This window comes from Sphaerodactylus townsendi, linkage group LG09 (genome assembly GCF_021028975.2).
Source record: "Sphaerodactylus townsendi isolate TG3544 linkage group LG09, MPM_Stown_v2.3, whole genome shotgun sequence".
In the NCBI taxonomy this organism is placed as follows: Eukaryota; Metazoa; Chordata; class Lepidosauria; order Squamata; family Sphaerodactylidae; genus Sphaerodactylus; species Sphaerodactylus townsendi.
The window spans coordinates 30,010,076-30,030,278 of NC_059433.1; the positions used below are offsets into that span (position 1 = coordinate 30,010,076).

Here is a 20,203-nt window from a genome sequence, read left to right on the forward strand (position 1 = left end):
GCCATAATAATGTGAGATATAGTTTCAGGATTCTTAATGGGAATCCCAAGCAAAGTTTTTTCCTGTTTCAAATCTCTGTTCACCCTTATCAGATACTATTTAGATGACTCTTCCAACAGGTGAGAGGATTATTGCCATCCAAAATCTTGAAGGATACTCACATAATCTGTCCTGTACTGTGGGATCAAATTTATCTCCTCAAAACTGAAAGGCATATTTTCCCTTCACTATTGACATTGAAATTATCTCAGTGTTGCAAATATCAATTCCAACATTTAAATAAATTGTGTTCTCGGAAGTAGGATGATTTCCTTTTCCCAGTGACAAAATCTTGGCTTTCAGTTCCCTTGCCTTTTTTGTAGAATGTTCTGAGGGAAATATCAATATTTGGTTGGTATTGTTTCTGTAATGTACTGACTGTGCTTGAACCTGAGGACAAGCCTTTGACTAAGACCATGCTATAGCTATCAACTACTAGTAGGAACACCGGCCACAGAAACCTGCCTAATGTGGTGTAAAATAAGGAACCTTCAGCAAACTAGCTGCATACCTTGAAATTTTAATTTTTCATCCACATACCTTACAATGTTAATGCTTCGTACACTTGCTTGCTGAAAAGAACCTCCCAGCTAAAAAAATGTCTGCAGTACTAACTGGGCACTGTAGAGCTCTGAGCCAACGTGCAAAGGCTCCATTTCCAAGTCACCATCCTAAAGCTGTTACTGAGTTGTCACTATACAGCCCCAGGCTTAACTTCCTGGGTTTCCTGGTCTCTTTGTTTCAAACTCAACCAAGAAACACCGTTCTCTGAAAGAACTGTAGTTATGAAGATCCAGATAACGGCTACCTCAAAAGTTAGGGAAACTGACTGATGAAACCTTCTAACCTAAACTGTCAAGCTTCCAGTTTTGCTTGTCCAAGCATGTAATTCGCATTGAATGGCCAATGAATATCTCCCCCATCTGTAATAAGAAAGTTCTGTGGCACAAAGTTGAAGAGAAACCTGGAGACTTCTCGATGAACCTTGCACTCAAGCTCTCATCCATCTGGAGCAATCAGACAATACAAATCAGACAACAGTCCTCTTGGGATGTGTGGTATAAGCAAAAATTCTAGATAATAGCTCTGATTCTGTTATGGAAAGGACACGTTTTTGTCCAGTAAAAGTTAAAAAACAAAACAACTAGAGACACGCACGTTTTCAAAAGCATAAGATGATCTAAACACTCCAATGGTTTCGATATGGCCTCTCTTCATTTTAATTACTTTACAAAGGGAAGGGGGGGTGAACTAAAGAAAATGCAACTGCAAATTCAAGATGTTTTAAAATACATGTATTCGTTTTATGAATACATTTCCTCTCTCTAAAATTAGCTGCAAGAAATGCATACTAAAAGATTTTGGGCATCAGGTATATCTTACACAATCAGATACAAGATATTTCCTTAGTTTACTTTCAAAATAAGTATGACAATGATAGGAAAATGGCTTGATAATGACTAGAATTTAAATGAATATATTTTAAAAGACTATTTTAAGCCTTTTCAATACTTTGTGGTGCACGTTATCTGTCTCATCTCCCTGTCAAGTCAACAATAGTTCTCATGGCAGCCAAATGATTATACTATTAAACTTATAGAGCTTACTTTTTATTGATCCTTTATGGTACTTTTACAACAATTATTATAGGCCTTGGGTTTTTTCCTAAAGTAAGCTAGCAGCCATATCTTCCATAATGCCTTTTTTTCAGCCTTAACCCATGTGTTACCCAGTGAAAATAGAGTAATGGTTTAATAAACTGTGGCCCCAAAAGCCACATTATTTATAATTTACATAATATTCCTGTTTTCAGCAGGTGTAGCTTCAGTATTCCCTCACAGTGACCTTTTTTGTATTTATTTGTGCTTGGTGCAGTGGCCACTGCTTCTCACGTGCAGGAATGTGGTAATGGAGGGAGGAAGAAGGGGGGGAACACTGTTCTTGTGACCCCCCCTGCCCCCCATCCAGCCCTGGGGTGAGGAAGGGCTCCAGTCATGCGTTCTCCCAACTTTTTATGGGCGTTGGTGCCTGACTTCAACAAACTGTCTTGCACAAAGCACTGAGTTCAAGAGAACTTAGGACCTATGAAAGCTCCAGTCCTTGTTCAGTTAATCTGTGTTTCTCATGTTGATGGCATCTGTTCCACCCCAGCAACAGCTCTGTACCTTTTGACAGCCATGTAACAGGGAAAAAAACTGTCTGGTGAAGAAGACTGACCACCTACTTGCAATTATAAGGCTTACTACTACACACATATTCTCCCTCTAGTTAGTTTGTTTTTACCCCACTATTCTTCCAGAGGCTGCATACATCGATCTCTCCTCTTCTCTTTTATCTTCACAACTTTGTGGGGTAGGGCAGGCTGAAAGAGGAAGCTGCTGTGGCTTGACAGTAGAGCATCTGCTTTGCAGGCACCATCCTTTGCTGAGCTCCCTCTCCTCCCCAAATCATCCTCCCAAATTCTCAAGAGTTTCCCAATTCATAGTGGCAACCCATGTAGTGGAACAGGGCTGTTGATAACCAAAAGGTGCACAAGCTTCACTTTCGAATTGAGCTACACAACCACTCCTTCAGTGCCCCAAGCTTCAAAGTAACCATGTAAGCCACAAAGAAAAAAGATCCTGATGATGGCTCTGCTACTAAAAGTCTGGTTTGAGCCACAGTTATGAAACCTCAACGAGTGAACTTGGGCAAGTTAGTAGCTTTCTCTCAGTCTAACCTACCTTATAAGATTGCTGTGAGACAAAAAGAGGGAGATGAATGCATGATAGCCAGAGTTACCAGGCAAGCAGGGCACAAGGGTAGATGAAGAAGAGTTTGGATTTATACATAGCCTTTCTCCTGTAAGGAGTTTCAAGGCAGCTTACTAAGTCCTTTCCCCCTCCTCTCCCCACAATAGACACCTTGTAAGGTAGGTGGGGCTGAGAGATCTGAGAGTATTGAAACTAGACCAAGGTCACAGCAGGCTTTAGGAGTAACAATAAGGAAACAAATCCAGTTCACCAGATACGTGTCCACTGTTCATGGGGAGGAGTAGGGAATCCAATCCAATCTGGGATTTCTGCATTCAGACATTGCAACAAAGTACAACAGGTACAAATCACAGCTCGCAATATCACTTTAGGAGGCATTGAACCACATTTGAATGGGCTGTGTACACTCACACAACACACTAAACCAGTTTAATGAAACTGTGGTTTATAAAATGAGGTATATCACAACATGAACCAAAACAGAATAACTGAAGTATATATTTCCTTTTAGAAAAAAAAGGGAGGGGGTATTGGTGGTCCTAAATACCCTAATCTAAGAGCTGGTTCTCACAGTTAGGTAGGCAAGGCAACACACATGTCTGTAACCATAAGGGAAAACATGTTTTACCTGGAAGTTTAAAAAACTCATCTGGAACTCACAATATGTCAAAGTAGTCTTAAGAAAGTGGCATCCAAACTCACGTTATGATACGGAAGAACTAAAGCAGAGAAAACCAGAGGGAAGTAGAATAGTATTTTCCACTCGTGTATATGTACATATAGGAAAATTTATGAAGACATGTGGGTCTAGGAATTCATGAAGATGTCTGGGTTTCAGGAACACTTTCAGTAAAATATCTTGAATTGTACTACTAATATGAAGTTCAAGATTTGTGCATTAACTTTTAATTTTATAGGAATATAAAATTATATTTTTGCTAAACAAGAAAAAAAACCCCACAACATTTGTAGCCCAACTGCCAAATCCTTGGGTCTGCAGCAGTCACAGAGAAATGAACAGGACACGCAGTTGAAAAATTATTTGACTAGGTTAGCTTTACTCTGTTAATTTCCCTTTAGGCTAATTAACATCTGTGCATGACCTTTAACTTTGACAGATTCCAGTCTTATCCAATGAACTAAGATTTAAGAAATATCTACCCAAATAGGATTGATTGCTGATTCACCCATCATGAAGAGCACAATTCAATGCCATTTTAAAGGAATTGCATCCCATAATAAACTGATTAGACTACAAATGAGATATTATGTGTACGACCATCACCCTATAATAATGTTGAGTCTGCCATATCTACATTAATCTAAGATTAAAAAAACAAATATATCATTTTAGACTGAAAGTGAACCTTGCAAAAACTATTTATGTTTATATCGTTTGGAATTAAAAGCATATTAAATGGATTCATTAGAAAATTCTCCTTTGCCTGGTGTTTTTCTGACAGTGTCTACATCCTTAGGCTAGAGAACAATTTTTATAATTGGTGCAATAAATCACGAAGTGTTGACTTAGAGTTAAGAAAAATTGTTGCCTGAACGATTAAGATACCAAAACAAAATAAATCCTTCTCTAAATTACACAATATCTATATACTTCCTGTTTACACAGGTATATGGACCAAACTGAACAATGGTATATTTCAAACCAGTATTTACTTAGATGATTTTTCATTCAGCATCTTCTGGGGGAACTCTTCTTGCAATGTTAGCCCTTTACAGTTCAGATGTGGGGAAAGGCAATAACTTTTCATGAATACAGGTATTGTTAATAAGCCAGCAAGCTCTGCCTCATGCTTTAGGACATAACCAACTACACAGTGAAAGTAATCCACTATATTTACAATATACACCACAAAAGTAAGCGATAGCTCTTCTGATTCCTTTCAAAACAGGCACATAGATTTTGCTGTTTACACCATTTGTATAGTATAACTATCATTGAGGTTAACACCAATCAAATCTATAAGGATTCAGGGTTTAATACATTAGTTATGGCAAAGGATGTAAGGAATTCCGTAGAGCAGAAATAAAAGGCTTTTTTGGTTGAAAGACCGTTTATTCAGACATCTTAGAAAGCTCACGTACACGACGTGACAGGAATGGGGTCTCCCGCCAGAACCACAGGTTATAACCTTCTCCGTCCCATCCCCCTCCCGGTTTCCCCAGTCCCATTCTCATGGGAACGGCATTCTCATCTCTTTCTGTGAGATAAGGCCTCTACCAGAGTAATAGCTGCCGCTTCTGGCCCATCGCCCGAGTCCTGGAATTCAGTCAAGGCCAAGCGGCTGTGCTGAGAATCAACACCATTGAAACCTTTACACTCTGCCTCCCCTAAGAAAAACTTTTCCCCCCCTGGTTTGTGCGGGAAGGTACGACGCAAAGCAGAAATAAGGGAGCGCGCGTCAATATTTTCTGAATCCACCCATTGATTATACCCAGAGGAATACCCCACCCAAGAAACCAAGTATTGCAAGCTTCGATTGCGATTAAAACGAGAGTCCAGGATGGCGTCAATTTCATAATGCTTGGGGCCATCAATTATAGACATCGGAGTATCTCCGGAGGGTCGTGCCAGGCAACGATGCGGGAGCCCCCTCGCGCAAGCTGGAATGAAGGACAGCATGGATATTACGTAAAGAATTAGGCAAATCCTAACGGGCAGTAACATCATTAATCACTTTCGTAATTCTAAAAGGTCCCACGAACTTTTGCCCAGTTTTGAGAATTTATATGCCGTCTCTGAGGTTTTTCGTAGACAAAATAGACCCAAGCCCCAACACGCGAAGGAAAGTCAGAGCGATGTTTATCCGCCTGGAACTTTTGGGAATCTTTAGCTTGTTGCAAAGCAGTCTGAACCGTTTTCCACCCCTCAGCGAGAGATGAAATCCATTGCTGGAATTCTGGAGGATGCAGCGCCTCCGCGGGTAGTTGGGGCAATGGCGAGGAAGGAGCGGCCAGACACAATTTGAAGGGGTTTTTTTGCGTACTGCTATGAACGGCATTGTTGTAGGCATATTCTGCAAACGGAATTAAATCGCACCAGTTGTCTTGGTGATAGTTGGTGTAGCAGCGTAAATACTGTTCGAGAGTTCTGTTAAGTTCTCTCCGACTCACCGTCACTTTGAACGTGGTAGGGGGTGGCAACCGCCGGGGTGGCCCCCAACAAGCCCAGGAAAGCTTTCCAAAATTTTGAAATGAATTGAGGCCCGCGGTCGGACACCACCTTGAGGAGGAGTGTGGGCGATATATATGTTGAATGAACAGTCGGCGCAATTTAGGAGCGGAGGGAATGGAGGTGCAGGGGATGAAATGGGCTTGTTTGGAGAATAGGTCCACCACCACCCACAAGACTGTGTTTCCTTGGCTCTCTGGTAAATCCCGTAATAAAATCCATTGAGATAACTTCCCAGGGGCGGGGAGGCAACCGGGAGAGGTTTTAACAGTCCATGGGGCTTTCCCGGAATGGATTTGGCCTCCGCACAAACAGAGCACCCCTTGATATAAGCCTCAATGTCTTTGCGCATGGCGCGCCACCAGAATTGACGGCGGGCTAAATGCAGTGTCTTGAGAAAGCCAAAATGTCCAGCCGGCGGGCATCATGACAGGCTTGAGAACCTGCTTCTGAAAGCGGGAGGCGTACGCAACAATCCCCGCTTCCAAACACCATTCACCAAGCGCAGCTGGGAGTCGCCTTCCTCCGCCGGCGGCTCGCGAAGACCCGCCTCCTCGAGTTCCCGCAGGAAGGGGGAGACCAGGCTGGGAATGGGCGATGGAGGGGGAGCGGATGTCTGAGATCGAGTGACGGCCAGCCCTAGTTGGGAGGGGGTGAGAACAGTGCGCGGGATGTCTCGTAAAGCAGCTCCACCCCCCTCCCCGGGGAGGCGCGACAGCGCATCAGCCAGTTTATTGGGTTTTCCGGGGAGAAGATGGACCGTGAAAGAACAGCGGGACAAGCAATCGGCCCGACGCAGTTGTGTTGCACACATCCTGAGGCGGGCTGGAGGGGGCAGCCAACTTCTTGTGACCCCCCCAATCCTGGAAGGGGTCTTTAGCCCCTCAAGCCAGTGACGCCAAGTGGAAAGCGCTACCTTGATGGCAGCAGTCTCTTTATCCCCTACGGTCCAGTTGAGTTCTGAGCCGGAGAATTTTTTTGATAAATAAGCACACGGAACAAGCCTACCATCTTTATTTCTCTGCAACAGGGCTGCGGCTTCAAGCGCCTTGTCCGAAGCATCCACGTGAACCACGAAAGGAAGATCTGGGTCGGGGTGTTTTAAGACAGGCTCGGTAGTGAAAGCCGATTTCAAAAGCTGGAAGGCTGTTTGACATTCCTGAGACCAAGGGAGGGGAGCCCCGGGCTTGGCAGCCTGTGAGTCTTTACCCTTAGTGCTTAAGAGGTCTGTGAGTGGAAGGGCTAGTTCAGCAAATTGGGGTATAAAATCACGATAAAAATTAGCAAATCCTAGGAAGGATTGGAGCTCTTTCCGGTTGGTGGGGGCAGGCCATTGGAGGACTGCATCAATCTTCGCAGGATCCATTTTTAAACCCTTGGAGGAGATCCTGTAGCCTAAATAGTCTATGGAGGATTGATGAAAACAGCACTTAGACAGTTTTGCGAAGAGGGAGTTGTCGAGTAAACGTTGCAATACTTCTCGAACCAAAGCCTCATGCTCCTCCATGGTTTGTGAATAAATTAAAACATCGTCTAAGTACACAACTACTCCCTTTATATAGTAAGTCATGCAAAAACTTCATTGATGAGGGCCATGAATGCTTGGTGCCCCAGCTAACCCGAATGGCATAATTAAGTATTCATACTGTCCAAATTTAGTATTAAATGCTGTTAAATGTTCGTAGCCTTCTGCAATCCTGACTCTGTAGTAGGCTTCCCTCAGATCCAACTTAGTAAAAATTCGTCCCTTGCCCAATGCATCTAAGAGGTCCTTGATTAAGGGCAAAGGGTATTTATTGGACATGGAAACAGCATTTAATCCTCAATAATCCGTAAATAATCTTAAACACCCGTCCTTTTTTCTTTACAAATAGGACAGGAGCGTCTGCGAATGTTTGGTAGCCCTTCGTATGAATCCGCGAGCAAGGTTTTTATCTAAGAAGGCACGGAGTTCCTTCTCTTAGATTCAGGAGCTCATACGATAGATTCTACCCTTGGGTAGTTGGAGCCCCGGGCTGTAATATGATTTTGCAGTCAGTGTCTCTAGGGGGGGGGGGCAATTGATCACATTCCTGTTCTTGAAACCTCTGGCTAAGTCCTGGTAAGCTGGTGGAATGCCTGTGGAATTGAAAGTCATTGGGGTGTGCACAACCGAAGAAACCAGGGGTTTTATGTCATTGGATGGTGGGTTTTCCCCCCAATGCATATGCTCTCCACATGGGGTCAGTGAATTCTAGAATCCGTTCTTTCCAAATAATATTTGGTTCATGTAACAATAACCATGGCATGCCCAGGACAATGGAATGTTTGGCCACCTGGAGCAAGTATGAAACTAATCTTCTCCCAATGGTCAAGCGCAACAAAGAAGGACAGGTTCGCGTTTTGAATCGAGCCGGCCCCTCGGCCCCGAGTGGGCTGCCGAATCCATTTTGTGTGAGCGGTATGGGCTTTGCTAGAGGAACTCGGTCTAAACCGAGCTCGTCAGCCACTTGGGGCCGCATTAAGCAATGGGAGCAGCCAGAATCTACGAGGGCTGAGGCTAGAATACGTGTATGCTTAGCAGGGTTGGCCAGAACTGCTTGAACAGTAATGGGAGGCTGCCTTCACTCACCGCGATCTGGAGTAGGACCCACATCCATGGGTGCTGATGAGAGGCAAACCGCCACTTCCCCTCCTCGGGATCACCTTTGGTAACAGCTTTAGGCGAGCCCGTTGGAGGAGGACCCGGATCTCCGTGGTGGCTTGGCAGAGGGGTGCGATGGGGTCGGAGCGGTGGACTTCTGTTTTTCGGGCAGTTGGCAGCCAGATGGCCTGGTCCCCATAATAGAGGCACAATCCCAAACGCGTCGGCGTTCGGAGGTGGTTTCGGTAGAGAGCGGCTGGGCTTGGCTTGCGAGTCGCAGAGGTGGTCGTAGTAGCGGGTTTTGGGCGTGGACGCCCCGGAGCGAGCGTAATCCAAACGAGCCGCTACTTGCGATCCCAATTCGATCCATTCAGCGATAGTGCGCGGGATACGGATGAGAAACACCGTTTCTCGAAGTTTGATGTCGATGGCATCAGAGAAGTATTCACATTTCATGCGTTCAGGCCACTCATGAGGAAGTCGAGCAGCCGCCGCGACGGAATTCACGAGCAAATTGGCAAAAGAAGCGGTTGCCCTGCTGAATAGATTTTATGGTACAGATGGCTTCATTTTCAGCGTCCGGATCTTGGAAGCCGGGCCCGTAAGGCTTGAAGAAATGCAGCCACTGTGCGCAGTATCATCCGCCTGCAGCTCAAAAGAGTCACAAACCAGTCAGCAGCCACCCCATCCAGGACAGACCCGATGTCCCGTATTTTTTCACGTTCAGATCGATATAAGTCGTCATACTCCTCCATGTGGGCATCGAGTTGCAGGATGAAGTAGGGGAGTTTAGAAGCGGTCCCGTCGAAACGGGCAGGGATCGGGGGCCTGTAGTATCCTCTCTCCATGGCCCTTGGAGCCCGCTGGGGCTGCGGTTGCGCGGGTTGAGGCGGCGGAGCAGGAAGAGCAGGAATCGGTGGAGGCACGGGGCCTGGCGCCGCTGGCCCTCTTTGGCGAGCAGGACCTTGGGAGGCGGCAGGTGCGCAAGTAGCAGGACCTAGAAGCGTCGCTCCGATAGGAGGGGCATTGGTGTTGGGCGCTAGGGTAAAGGCGTAGGTACCAACTCGGGGCATCCTATCCCGCTGTTTCTTCAACTCCTGTTCCAAGACAGCTAATTCCCTCTCCTTGCGAGTTAAGGCATCTTGATGCGCATGCAAGGCCGCTTTTTCTCGGTCCAGTTTGGCTAATTCGTCTCGTTGCATGGCTGCAGTTCGTTCACTTTGCGTTCGGGTGGCTTTAATGCCTTGGCGTTGACGTTCCAGGTCCATTCTAGAGTGTTCCAGGACCTTATCATGGATCGATAAATCCTGCATATATTGCCCGTTGCAACGTGTCTTTGGCTCAGTCCAGTTCGAGTTGGATGTCTTTGCGCTGTTGTTCACGGTCTCTTTGCAGGTTTTCACGCTCTTTTTGCAGCTGTTCTCGTTCCTCCTCCCATAGCTGGCGTTCACGGGCCCACGCTTCTTGGGCATCTCGCAGTCGGGCCACTTCCTCGTTCCAGTTTTCTTTGGACGGGAGGGGAAATAAATACGGAAGGGGAGGCAGACTTTCTTCGGATTCCTCCTCATCGGAGAGCAGCACCTCAAGTCCACCGACGGCTCCACGGGGCGCCTCTTGTGCATCAGCTACCCTACGTCCGGGATCTGAAGGGCCCAGTTGGGAGCCGGCACGGAAACCCCTCCCAATCCCTGATCCCGCTAAAGTCCCGGTATCAACTGCGGTCTTGGGACGAGCCCCGGTGCTATGCCACTGTGGATTCTTGGGGGCATCATCGAAATACGAGTCAAGGAACCGTTCAATCGACTCCTGGGTTGCCGCATGAAAGGTGGTCAGACCCATCTCCTCCGAGACCGGTTGCATCTGTAATCCACACGAAAACGGGTAGAGATCCGATCCACAGGCGCACGATCCATAGACAGCGCCCCAAACGACTCATGCAACTCCGCATGATCGTTTCCGCGTCCCTCATCCCAACGAAGTAAGGGAAGACTCGTGTCGAGGCGAGGACGGGAGAGAGTTACCAGCGAGACCCGTTCTCCCGCTGGTTCCTCCAAGTCAGGAAGGGAAGGTTCGGAGCCCTCTATGGGGGCTACCGTGCCTTCCACAGTTTCAGGAATATTCAACCTCTGCATGCCGGAACACCAGAAGTCCACTGATATTTAGAAGTAAGATGAAGATTGATTCCTGTCACAATGTAAGGAATTCCGTAGAGCAGAAATAAAAGGCTTTTTTGGTTGAAAGACCGTTTATTCAGACATCTTAGAAAGCTCACGTACACGACGTGACAGGAATGGGGTCTCCCGCCAGAACCACAGGTTATAACCTTCTCCGTCCCATCCCCCTCCCGGTTTCCCCAGTCCCATTCTCATGGGAACGGCATTCTCATCTCTTTCTGTGAGATAAGGCCTCTACCAGAGTAATAGCTGCCGCTTCTGGCCCATCGCCCGAGTCCTGGAATTCAGTCAAGGCCAAGCGGCTGTGCTGAGAATCAACACCATTGAAACCTTTACAAAGGAAAAGGGAAAAAAATCTAGCTAACCAGCAATTAATATCTACTCTCTACGAGGAAAAAATATTTGTTCCATTCCTATCAAAATTGTAACACAGGCCTGTTTAGGAATTCTGACTATGGACAATTGCCACTATAAAGAAAGCTGTATTCTCCCTCCCTGCACCCCTTCCTTATCCATCTCTTGAACCTCTTTTAATGCTGATTTTGAATACCCATTTTCCTGGCAAACAATTAAGTGTAACTATTTTTCAATCGACTAGTTTGCATTTGCTTTAATAACATCTTTAAAAATCACCAGTGAGCCACCTATAATGAACTCTGTGGATCATTTTTCATGTATCCTCACAATGGTGGAGTCTGCACAGGCCAAAAAAAACACAGTTCCAGGGGCACTGTTAGCACGGCTGCTGCCTCCATAATGAGGCAGCGCTGTGTCCCCCGCCCCCCACTGGGGCGGAAACACTGTTTCCCTGCCTCGCTCAATGAGTGAGGCTTTTGGGAAACAGTGTTTCCCTGCCGGCACTGTGGGAATGGCACCAGGTTGGAGGTGATGCTTTTTGGCACCTCCATTTTCCCCCACACTTACCTTCTCTCCCTGAGGAGCCCCGGAGGTCGGAGGGCAGCGTGGGCATGCCTCCCTGTCCCTGTGGAGCTCCGCAGGGAGAGAAGGCAAGTGTGGGGAAAGAAAATGGAGGCGCCCCCATGGGCCGCTGCCGTTCTGGGGCCGCTTGCACCTCAGCATGTGAACGGCCCCAGGGCTCCACCAGCATTATATATGCCGGTGGGACGCCACTGTAGGAGCCCATGCGGAATTCACCATATGGCTGATAATTTCTAACATGACATTTGCTTTCTAGATCAGCACCACCAAAGTGCACATATTATCATGATAAAAGTGCACGTATTATCATGATAAAAACAAGACACGACAAAAACAAGCCAGGATTTAAGAAGTAGCATTAAATGTCAAGAAGTTAGACTAACAAAATTCAGTAAGAAACTATGAATCAGCAAAACAAATCCCACTGAACAGAGCTTGTAATTTCCTATATTGTGTCCATTTGATAAAGCAAATGTACTAAACAGAAATACATGGATGAACCTGGGTAGCCCAGGCTAGCCTGATCTCATCAGGTCTCAGAAGCTGAGCTGGGCAAGTATTAGGATGGGTGACTTCCAAGGAACAACAGGGTCATGACGTGGAGGCAATGACAAACCACCTTTGAATGTCTCCTGTCTTGAAAACCCCACCAGGGGTCGTCATAAGTCAGATGTGACTTGACGGCAATAAATAAATAAATAATGGAAATCTTTGTTGTCTCAAATGTAAATGGTTTTGTCTTTTAAGAGAAATAAATTGTACTAACAGCACAAATTAGGAGAGGAGGAATCGAACATTTTCCATCAGTTTGTCCATTTTCAGAAATGCCTAGAGGGTTAATCCAGATATTTTTGGATCCTCCTCAAGCTATCCCATGCGCACTGCTCTGTGTACAGAAATTTCTCTTCCCATCAGCAGTCCCTCTGTGAGCAGACAGCACTTGACTGTGTGCTTATGGGACTGGTTATACTGACTCTTTCATATTAATTATTGCTTATAATATAAAACGGTTATTTTACATTGCAGGAATTTGACTCACCACTCAGAGCTCTAATGCATACATTAAATTCCAGAGCAACTGAACTTTTCCATTTACTATATGGTAATGGAGTTGCCACTTTTACCAAAATGACATGAAGAAGCCTTTCAATTGAAGATCTCCACTTGTATATTGGATTTTTTCACCCAGATAATGAATTGCAAAGAAGTGAGAATGAATCTTTTTTTGTACTTTGAATTAAGAGAATTACACAGCAATCCTATGCAGAGTTACTTCATTTCAGTGGCTTACAGTAATTCCACATAGGAGAGCATGGTTAGTATACTAACTTATACGTTATATGCACTTAGTCAGTGAACACCCTGCTAAATGAGAAAACTGCACATTTGAAAATATCACTATGTTTACTAAGCTTTCTCTCCAAAACTATGATACATCCCAGATGTTCTAATTATGATTGTTTTTTCAGCATTTAACATTTTGCCTCTTTACTGCTGCCTGAAATTATAAGTTTATTTATGTTCACATTTCAGCTGAAGAAACACAACTTTTAATTGTTAGCAGATGTAATATCAAAGTATGTTGATTATGTAAATGAAGGCGGGGTGTGTGTTGTCATAATCTTAAGAGCTGTATCACAACTTGTCTTTGTGCTACTAATTTACTGGTTTGTTTGTTCCATTTCATCCTTTGTTGATGGTGCTCTGGAGAAACCACTTTAAAATATTTTTAGATGTTAAATTATAAAGCAACAACACTATTAACCCATATGACCCTAAGTACCGTTTTTCACTCTTTTACCATACACTTTTTTTTTGGCTGAAAGATCGATTGTAAATAAAGCTTTAGATGAGATTACCTATATTTTTTTACCAGAAACAAACTATTGATAAAACTGCAGAATAAATCAGCTAATAACTTATTGCTACGTTTATGGACTATCCTATTGCTTATCAATTTCAACATGGAAAACATTATAACTGATTTTTTTTAAACACAGAATTAATTTCTTTCTGGAAAAGTTTTAATTTCATACAAATGTATTAGGGAAGATGATTGTGAACAATATAAATGTACTAATTCTATTTTGCTCTATTATTTTAAAATGCAGCTACAGAGATTCAAATAATAACAGGACATCTAATTCACATAATGGCACATATCACCTGTCTCTTTGTCAATGACACATTTAAAAGCATCTTTTTATTAGAAACACAAATTAATACACTCAAAGGATTGCAATAACTACCCTCGGCAATTTGTATTATCATTTCGTTCTTTATGTTCTGACTCTAAGTAACTTATTATTATGAATGGCATGAAAATGGCAACCTGTCACAATTGATTTTTTAAGCCTCTGACTTTTTTTTTTCATTTTTATCTTTCTACAGAATAACGGTCTGGTGGCAATCTCAAGTTTCAACTCATGAGAACTGTCTTCATAGTCTTTAGAAAGATCACTGCCTATGATTAAAAGCTATCTGCACTGTTTTGAATGGAAAACCCCATAAACATAGAAGCTGTGAAGGTTTAGTTTCTCTTTAACTTCAAAACCCTATCAATAATTAAATAATGGTGACAGCATTTAAAACACAGAACAGACTGTATATTCTACCTCTCAGATCTTAGATCCTCCCTAAGAACCCCATGAAATGCTAAAGGAACAAAAAAAAATTAGGGCTCTTAATTCATAATGGGCACAAATTCAACTTGTTGACTTGCTCCAGTGCTCCCTCATTCCCTATGTAAAGTACAACTGGAGGCTTTCTGGGTTTAGAACCTTGAATCAAATTTGCTGTGACATCTGAAAGCATTTTCCTGGAATGCAGCAGTGGTATAGTGGTTAAGAGCAGGTGTACTCTAATCTGAAGGAACCGAGTTTGATTCCCTGCTCTGCCGCCTGAGATGTGGAGGCTTATCTGGGGAATTCAGATTAGCCTATACAATCCAACACACGCCAGCTGGGTGACCTTGGGCTAGTCACAGTTCTTCTGAGCTCTCTCAGCCCCACCCACCTCACAGGGTGTTTGTTGTGAGGGGGGAAGGGCAAGGAGATTGAAAGCCCCTTTGAGTCTCCTTACAGACAGAAAGGGGGGATATAAATCCAAACTACTACTACTACTACTACTACTACTACTACTACTACTACTACTACTACTACTACTCCTTCCTCTTCTTCTTCAAAATGGAACTTGTTTCCTCCTCATAGACCAGGGGCCCTATATGTGAGCGGGTGGAGGGGAAAGGTGAAGAAGAAGGGAGTATGCAAGCATTTCAAGATGCTGAACTGGTACTTGCCATGAACACACGCTTCTTTGTGATGTGTGAATGCAGCCTAGGTATGTTAAATTATGTTTCCCTGGACAAATCTGGTAGCAAAAGTTTTCAAAATATGATAAAAAACCATGCCATGCTGTACGAGTAAAAATGGCATGACTGAATGCAAATAATGGGATCAGAACTTTCATAATGTACTTCATAATGCAGCAATCCTTTCATAATGTACTTCAAGACATCTTTGACCTTTATTTCAAGGAAACAATATCTACAACAAAAATTCTAAAATGAATTTCTTGGATTATAAGGAGACAAATGATGTTGTATATACGACAACTACCATAATGCTACATAACAGTTTTAAGAATTTAAAGGCTTTCAAATTTAATTGCCATGTCAAGGAATAGCTGGCTTTATAGGAACAGCACTACATACAGTTCACTCTTTTCATATATGCAATCATTTTGTGGACCAAATGGGACAGCAAGTGGTCAAGAAAACTGAATCACCCCGGGATACATGTTTGCAAAGAACCTCCCTTGTGGGATTTCCCACCTTTCTCCCCTGAAGCCCTTCCTGAGACTTTGGGGGTACAGAGTTCTGCCACCACCTAAGGATCCTGGTCTCCCCAAAACTCCTCTTAGATAACATAAATATACTCACATGCATTTTACCCAAAATACCCACACCAACTAGTTAGAACACACCTACACACAAAGATACATTTCCTAAAAAATACAGCAAAAGGAAATAACTAGCTAATTTACAGCTTCATCCAGATCGAGTGGACAGGGACGGCGCCACTTCATCACTGCCCTGCCCCCTCCAAAGGGCTTTTCCATGACGCAGGAAGCCCAAAAATAAACAAAAACTGCTGGCAAAAATCCCCCATAGAGGATAACAGAGATAAACCACAAAAAACATGGCATGTCTCCAAGGCCGGCTCTGTCAGTGAATGGGGTCTTGATAGGCAGTGGAAACTGACTGTCAGCCCCGCCCCTGTCCTGCCCCCAGCCACACAGGAGTAGCTTTCTGCACCAGCAGGCCTAGGGAAGGACAGCAGCTTGCGGGTTGGGTGCTGTGGAGCCACACAGCACCCACCTGGCAAACTCACCCCTCTGCTGGAGCATTTGCCTCTTGAATTGATGGGACAGGCACCTGCGCAGGGCTGCGTTGGCTCCAGAGGTGGGTCTGGCCCCCTCCCAAACTGGACTGTTAAACTGGATTAATTGCTACTTTTCGTTGTTAACAAGATTCTCTCCACCCCCCCTGCCACAGGAAGGCTGACCTTGATGCTTTCTTCCTCCACTATCTCTTTGCACATTCTCTGTTCCTCCATAAGCCTTTGCCAAATAGACTATGTTGAGACTTTCCCTCCTAGCTGCGTAGATTTTAGAAGGGTCGATCCTATCTTTCTGGGATGTTCTTCCAAAAGCACATGAAAGTTCTGTTACCTAAACCCACAACATCTTGAACCACTGATCTTTGGATCTTGCAGCTGCAGATATTAACATGCATCCCCATCTTCCCTCCCAACAGTAGAACCAGAATATTCCTGCCTTCTTGACACTTTTCACAGTAAAGTGTATGGTTCATTTCTGAATACAACATGAGGAATTTACAGTTATTTTCATATAACTTTGTGAGTTTACAGTGGATCTTCATTTCCAATAACCCCCACCCTAGAACAGCAACCTTTACATCAGAGATTGAACTTCACAAATGACAACTACCCGCTCCCAGTTATGAGGTTCCTAGATCTCTCCAAAATTTAAACAAGTGATGCTGGAATACACCCCCAAACAGCATCATTTTCAATGGTGTTTAAACTAGGGAGTCCAGATTCTCCTTTTAAATCCACCTTAAAGGGAGAATCTGGGGTCCCCAGTTTAAACAAAATTGAAAGTAACATTGTTTTGGGGTGGATTCTCCCCCACTTTAAACAGCATCACTTTCAATGTTTAAACTGGGACCTCAGATTCTCCCTTTAAATCCATGCCAAAGGGGGTGGATTTAAAAGGAGAATATGGGGGAATTTGGGGGGTGCCTGCTTTCAGGGGTGCAATTATTAAGATAGCAGCACCAAAATTTCAGAGACCCTCCTGGTTTGGTGAAGTTTGGTTCAGGGGGTCCAAAGTTATGGACCCTCCTATTAGCTCCCATTGGAAACAATTGGGGATGGGGCACCCCTTTTGGAAGTCCATAACTTTGGACCTCCCACACCAAACCTGAGTGATATCATCAGGAGAGTCTCCCGAAAAATCCCTCAAATTTTGGTGCTGCTAGTCTAAAAACTGCGCCCCCTGCAGGCCAAAAACAAAAAACCACTAAAAATACAAAAAACCCACAAATGGTCCTGCCCGGGGATATTTCACTCCCCATGTCTCCATTGCAGATACACCACTGTCTGAGTCTGTAAGGCAGCTGAGGATTCGCACCCGGCAGGAATTGCACTCTAAAAGGTGCAGTGCATGCTTAGAAGTCCTAAGGCAGTGCAGAGAATGCTTGAGTCAGCTCAGAATTAAGACTGAGCCACAGCATAGGCATATAAGAGACTGCTTTAGGAAGTTGCAGGAGCAATGTTGTTGAAAGCATGACAGCTTTCTGGCACACCCACTTGCTGACTCATTCCTTCGAACTCTGACTCGGACTGAATTGCCTGATCTGACCTCTCTTGGACCCTTGACTGCCTCTTACTAAACCTGCTTGGTCTCTTTCTCTGGACTCAGAATAAGACTGCTCTCTCCCTCTCTTGCATCTGTGCCTGCTATTAAATTGAAAGTTGTTTCTCTTATTCTTTCCAGCTCAGCTATTTGGACTAAAGCTATCTCAGATGATATCGACCAACCTCTCACACAGTTTTTAAGAAAACTGTTGAATATACCATGTTGTGTCTCAAATGTTGTACTACAAGCGGAATTTGATCAAATAACCTTGGAACCAAGAGCATAGCTTGATGCCTTTAATCTGAGATTAAAACTATTTTTTAGTGAACAGGGTTTATTAGTTGCCCTGAAACAGGATATCTTTAGATTGAGTTGGATGGAAGCTACTGATGAGAAATCACCGCTAGTTGGTATGACATCTACTCTTATTGCTGTCATGGGTAAAACAAAAGCCTTTTCTCTGATTAGGAGAAAAGTTTTAGGAGCTGATTATGAAAATTTGCTATTCAGAGCTTGTTGATTTTGTTCACCCTTATTCTTCAGTGTTTGTCTCCTGGGATCTTTATCCCTTCATACATAATATTTAATTACTCTGAGCTACCACAGAGCTTTTCTATTTTCAAGATTAAATATTTTACCCTGTATGGTTTTACAAGGAAGATTTTTGAACAGGTCTTATCCTTATAGCCTTAGTAAGACGGACGTTATCATTTCAACATCATGTTCTGCTCGAATTTCCTTTTATGAGAACATTAGGGATTATTATTAGGGATGGATCAGACCTCCCTATACTTTGGAACCTATTCTATTTGTAAAAGATAATTATCCTAAGATTACTCCGGTGGTAGCAAAATTTGACTAAGTCCTTTTATCCACTGCTTCCAAAAAAATGAAGAACATGATTTTTTCCCCCTACTGCTCAAGATTTGTAAATCAATTAGCTTCTAAGGGAATAAAAGGAAAAGCAAAAGAAAGTCTGGACTTCAGTTCCTGAATATTTCCTTCTTTTATGCCACTTCATCTGGAGCTAGAAGCAATAAACCTGGAGTATCTAACAAATTGCTATCAGTCTTTCCTTGCAGTTCAACTCCAAAATTATTTGCACCCCATATACTACTCTCACTTTAGATCTAGCTCCTTAGGACTCCAGCTCCAACTTGTGAAAAGCTAGATCATGTATGATCATTCTTTACTAAATTCCAGAGAAATGTGGAACTATGCAACAAAGTGTTGCACAACCAGCTTTCTGTACCGCCAAATGAGTAATAAAAGTAGTTAAATGTTTGACCAATAAAGTGCATCTTGCCTGTAACCTTTGAGCTCAGAAAAAGATGTATTGGAAATAGTGCGCTTCACAGAGCGGCAGCAGTATATAAAATGTAAAAACAGAACACATTCGGTAGACAAAATGGCAGGGCTTAAGGACAGGCCATCAATTATATTCCGTTTGGATTACTTGAGAATATTTATATGACCATACCTCATCCTAATCCCCTCTTTAGTTCATAAATTAGATATGAAAGACATTTAAAACTTTACCAACATTTAAGCCCAACACTGTTTCCATTCAAATCAGCTTACATTACCTTATTCTTTGGATTGGATGTGTTCATTACACTCCGAGTCTCTTTTCCCGTGTAAATGACAACACCTATTACTGTTCCTGCAGTTAATAAAGCAAAGCCAGAGCAAAAACATTTCAGCTGAAAAACTGTCTAATGGACACATATATTATCCTTTCATACATTGCTCCTATGATTTGTCCTTTGGTACCTAGAATATCTGGCACAAGCGGCTATTGCTTTGCAGGAGAAGCAAGCCCCTGATCCAAAGTTTTTAGCTGCTCTGTAGTAGGGTAGGAAAAGTGTGCACACAGACAGAAAATGTTGAGCTGTTTTAGGATCAGTTTACAGCACAATGCTTTTTTTGCTCAAAGTTCTTGTTAATTCTATGCACTTGTGCCTACTGGATTTTAACAGCTTTCAGAAAGAGCCCATAATGGTTATCTCTCCATGGCAAGATACTTAATAGAGTAGCTATGGTAATTAGGCAATATTCTTCCCAATTTTTTTAAACATGTGGATGGTACATAACCTGCCTTACATAATGAGCTATGCTGCTGTCAGCCAAGGTCAAATAAAGGGTCCAGTTAAATTCACAGAGATGTTTATGGAATTATGTGGGGAAATGCCTCAAACCCTTCCATTCTGTTCTGTTTCATGGGGGGAAAGGACCACAAAATCGGCATTACCGAAGATCAGTAATATTAAAGCAAGTGTACAATAAATTCAATGCTTAGTACATAAATGTCTAGGTTGTCCATTAGACTATTTTTTACTATAGAACTTTTTCAGGTTTTATGAAAAGCTGAGATGCTGTCTGATAAGAAAGTCCTAAACAAATGACAGTACCAATTTAATATTATGTAAGAGGCAACATAATAATATTATGCAATATAATATTAATAATATTATATTATGCAAGGAGCATTTATGTAAGGGGGCAATGTGGAGTTGACTATATTATGTTGAGAATAAGGTTT

General features: G+C 43.3%; 1 protein-coding gene across 1 annotated transcript in view; it reads right to left on the reverse strand.

Moving 5' to 3' along the window:
• ATP9B (ATPase phospholipid transporting 9B (putative)) overlaps positions 1-20,203 on the reverse strand; it is a 172,170-nt gene that overhangs the window by 72,577 nt on the left and 79,390 nt on the right. The window contains 1 exon segment of the mRNA XM_048507642.1: positions 19,248-19,324. Coding sequence (XP_048363599.1) covers positions 19,248-19,324 — 77 coding nt within the window.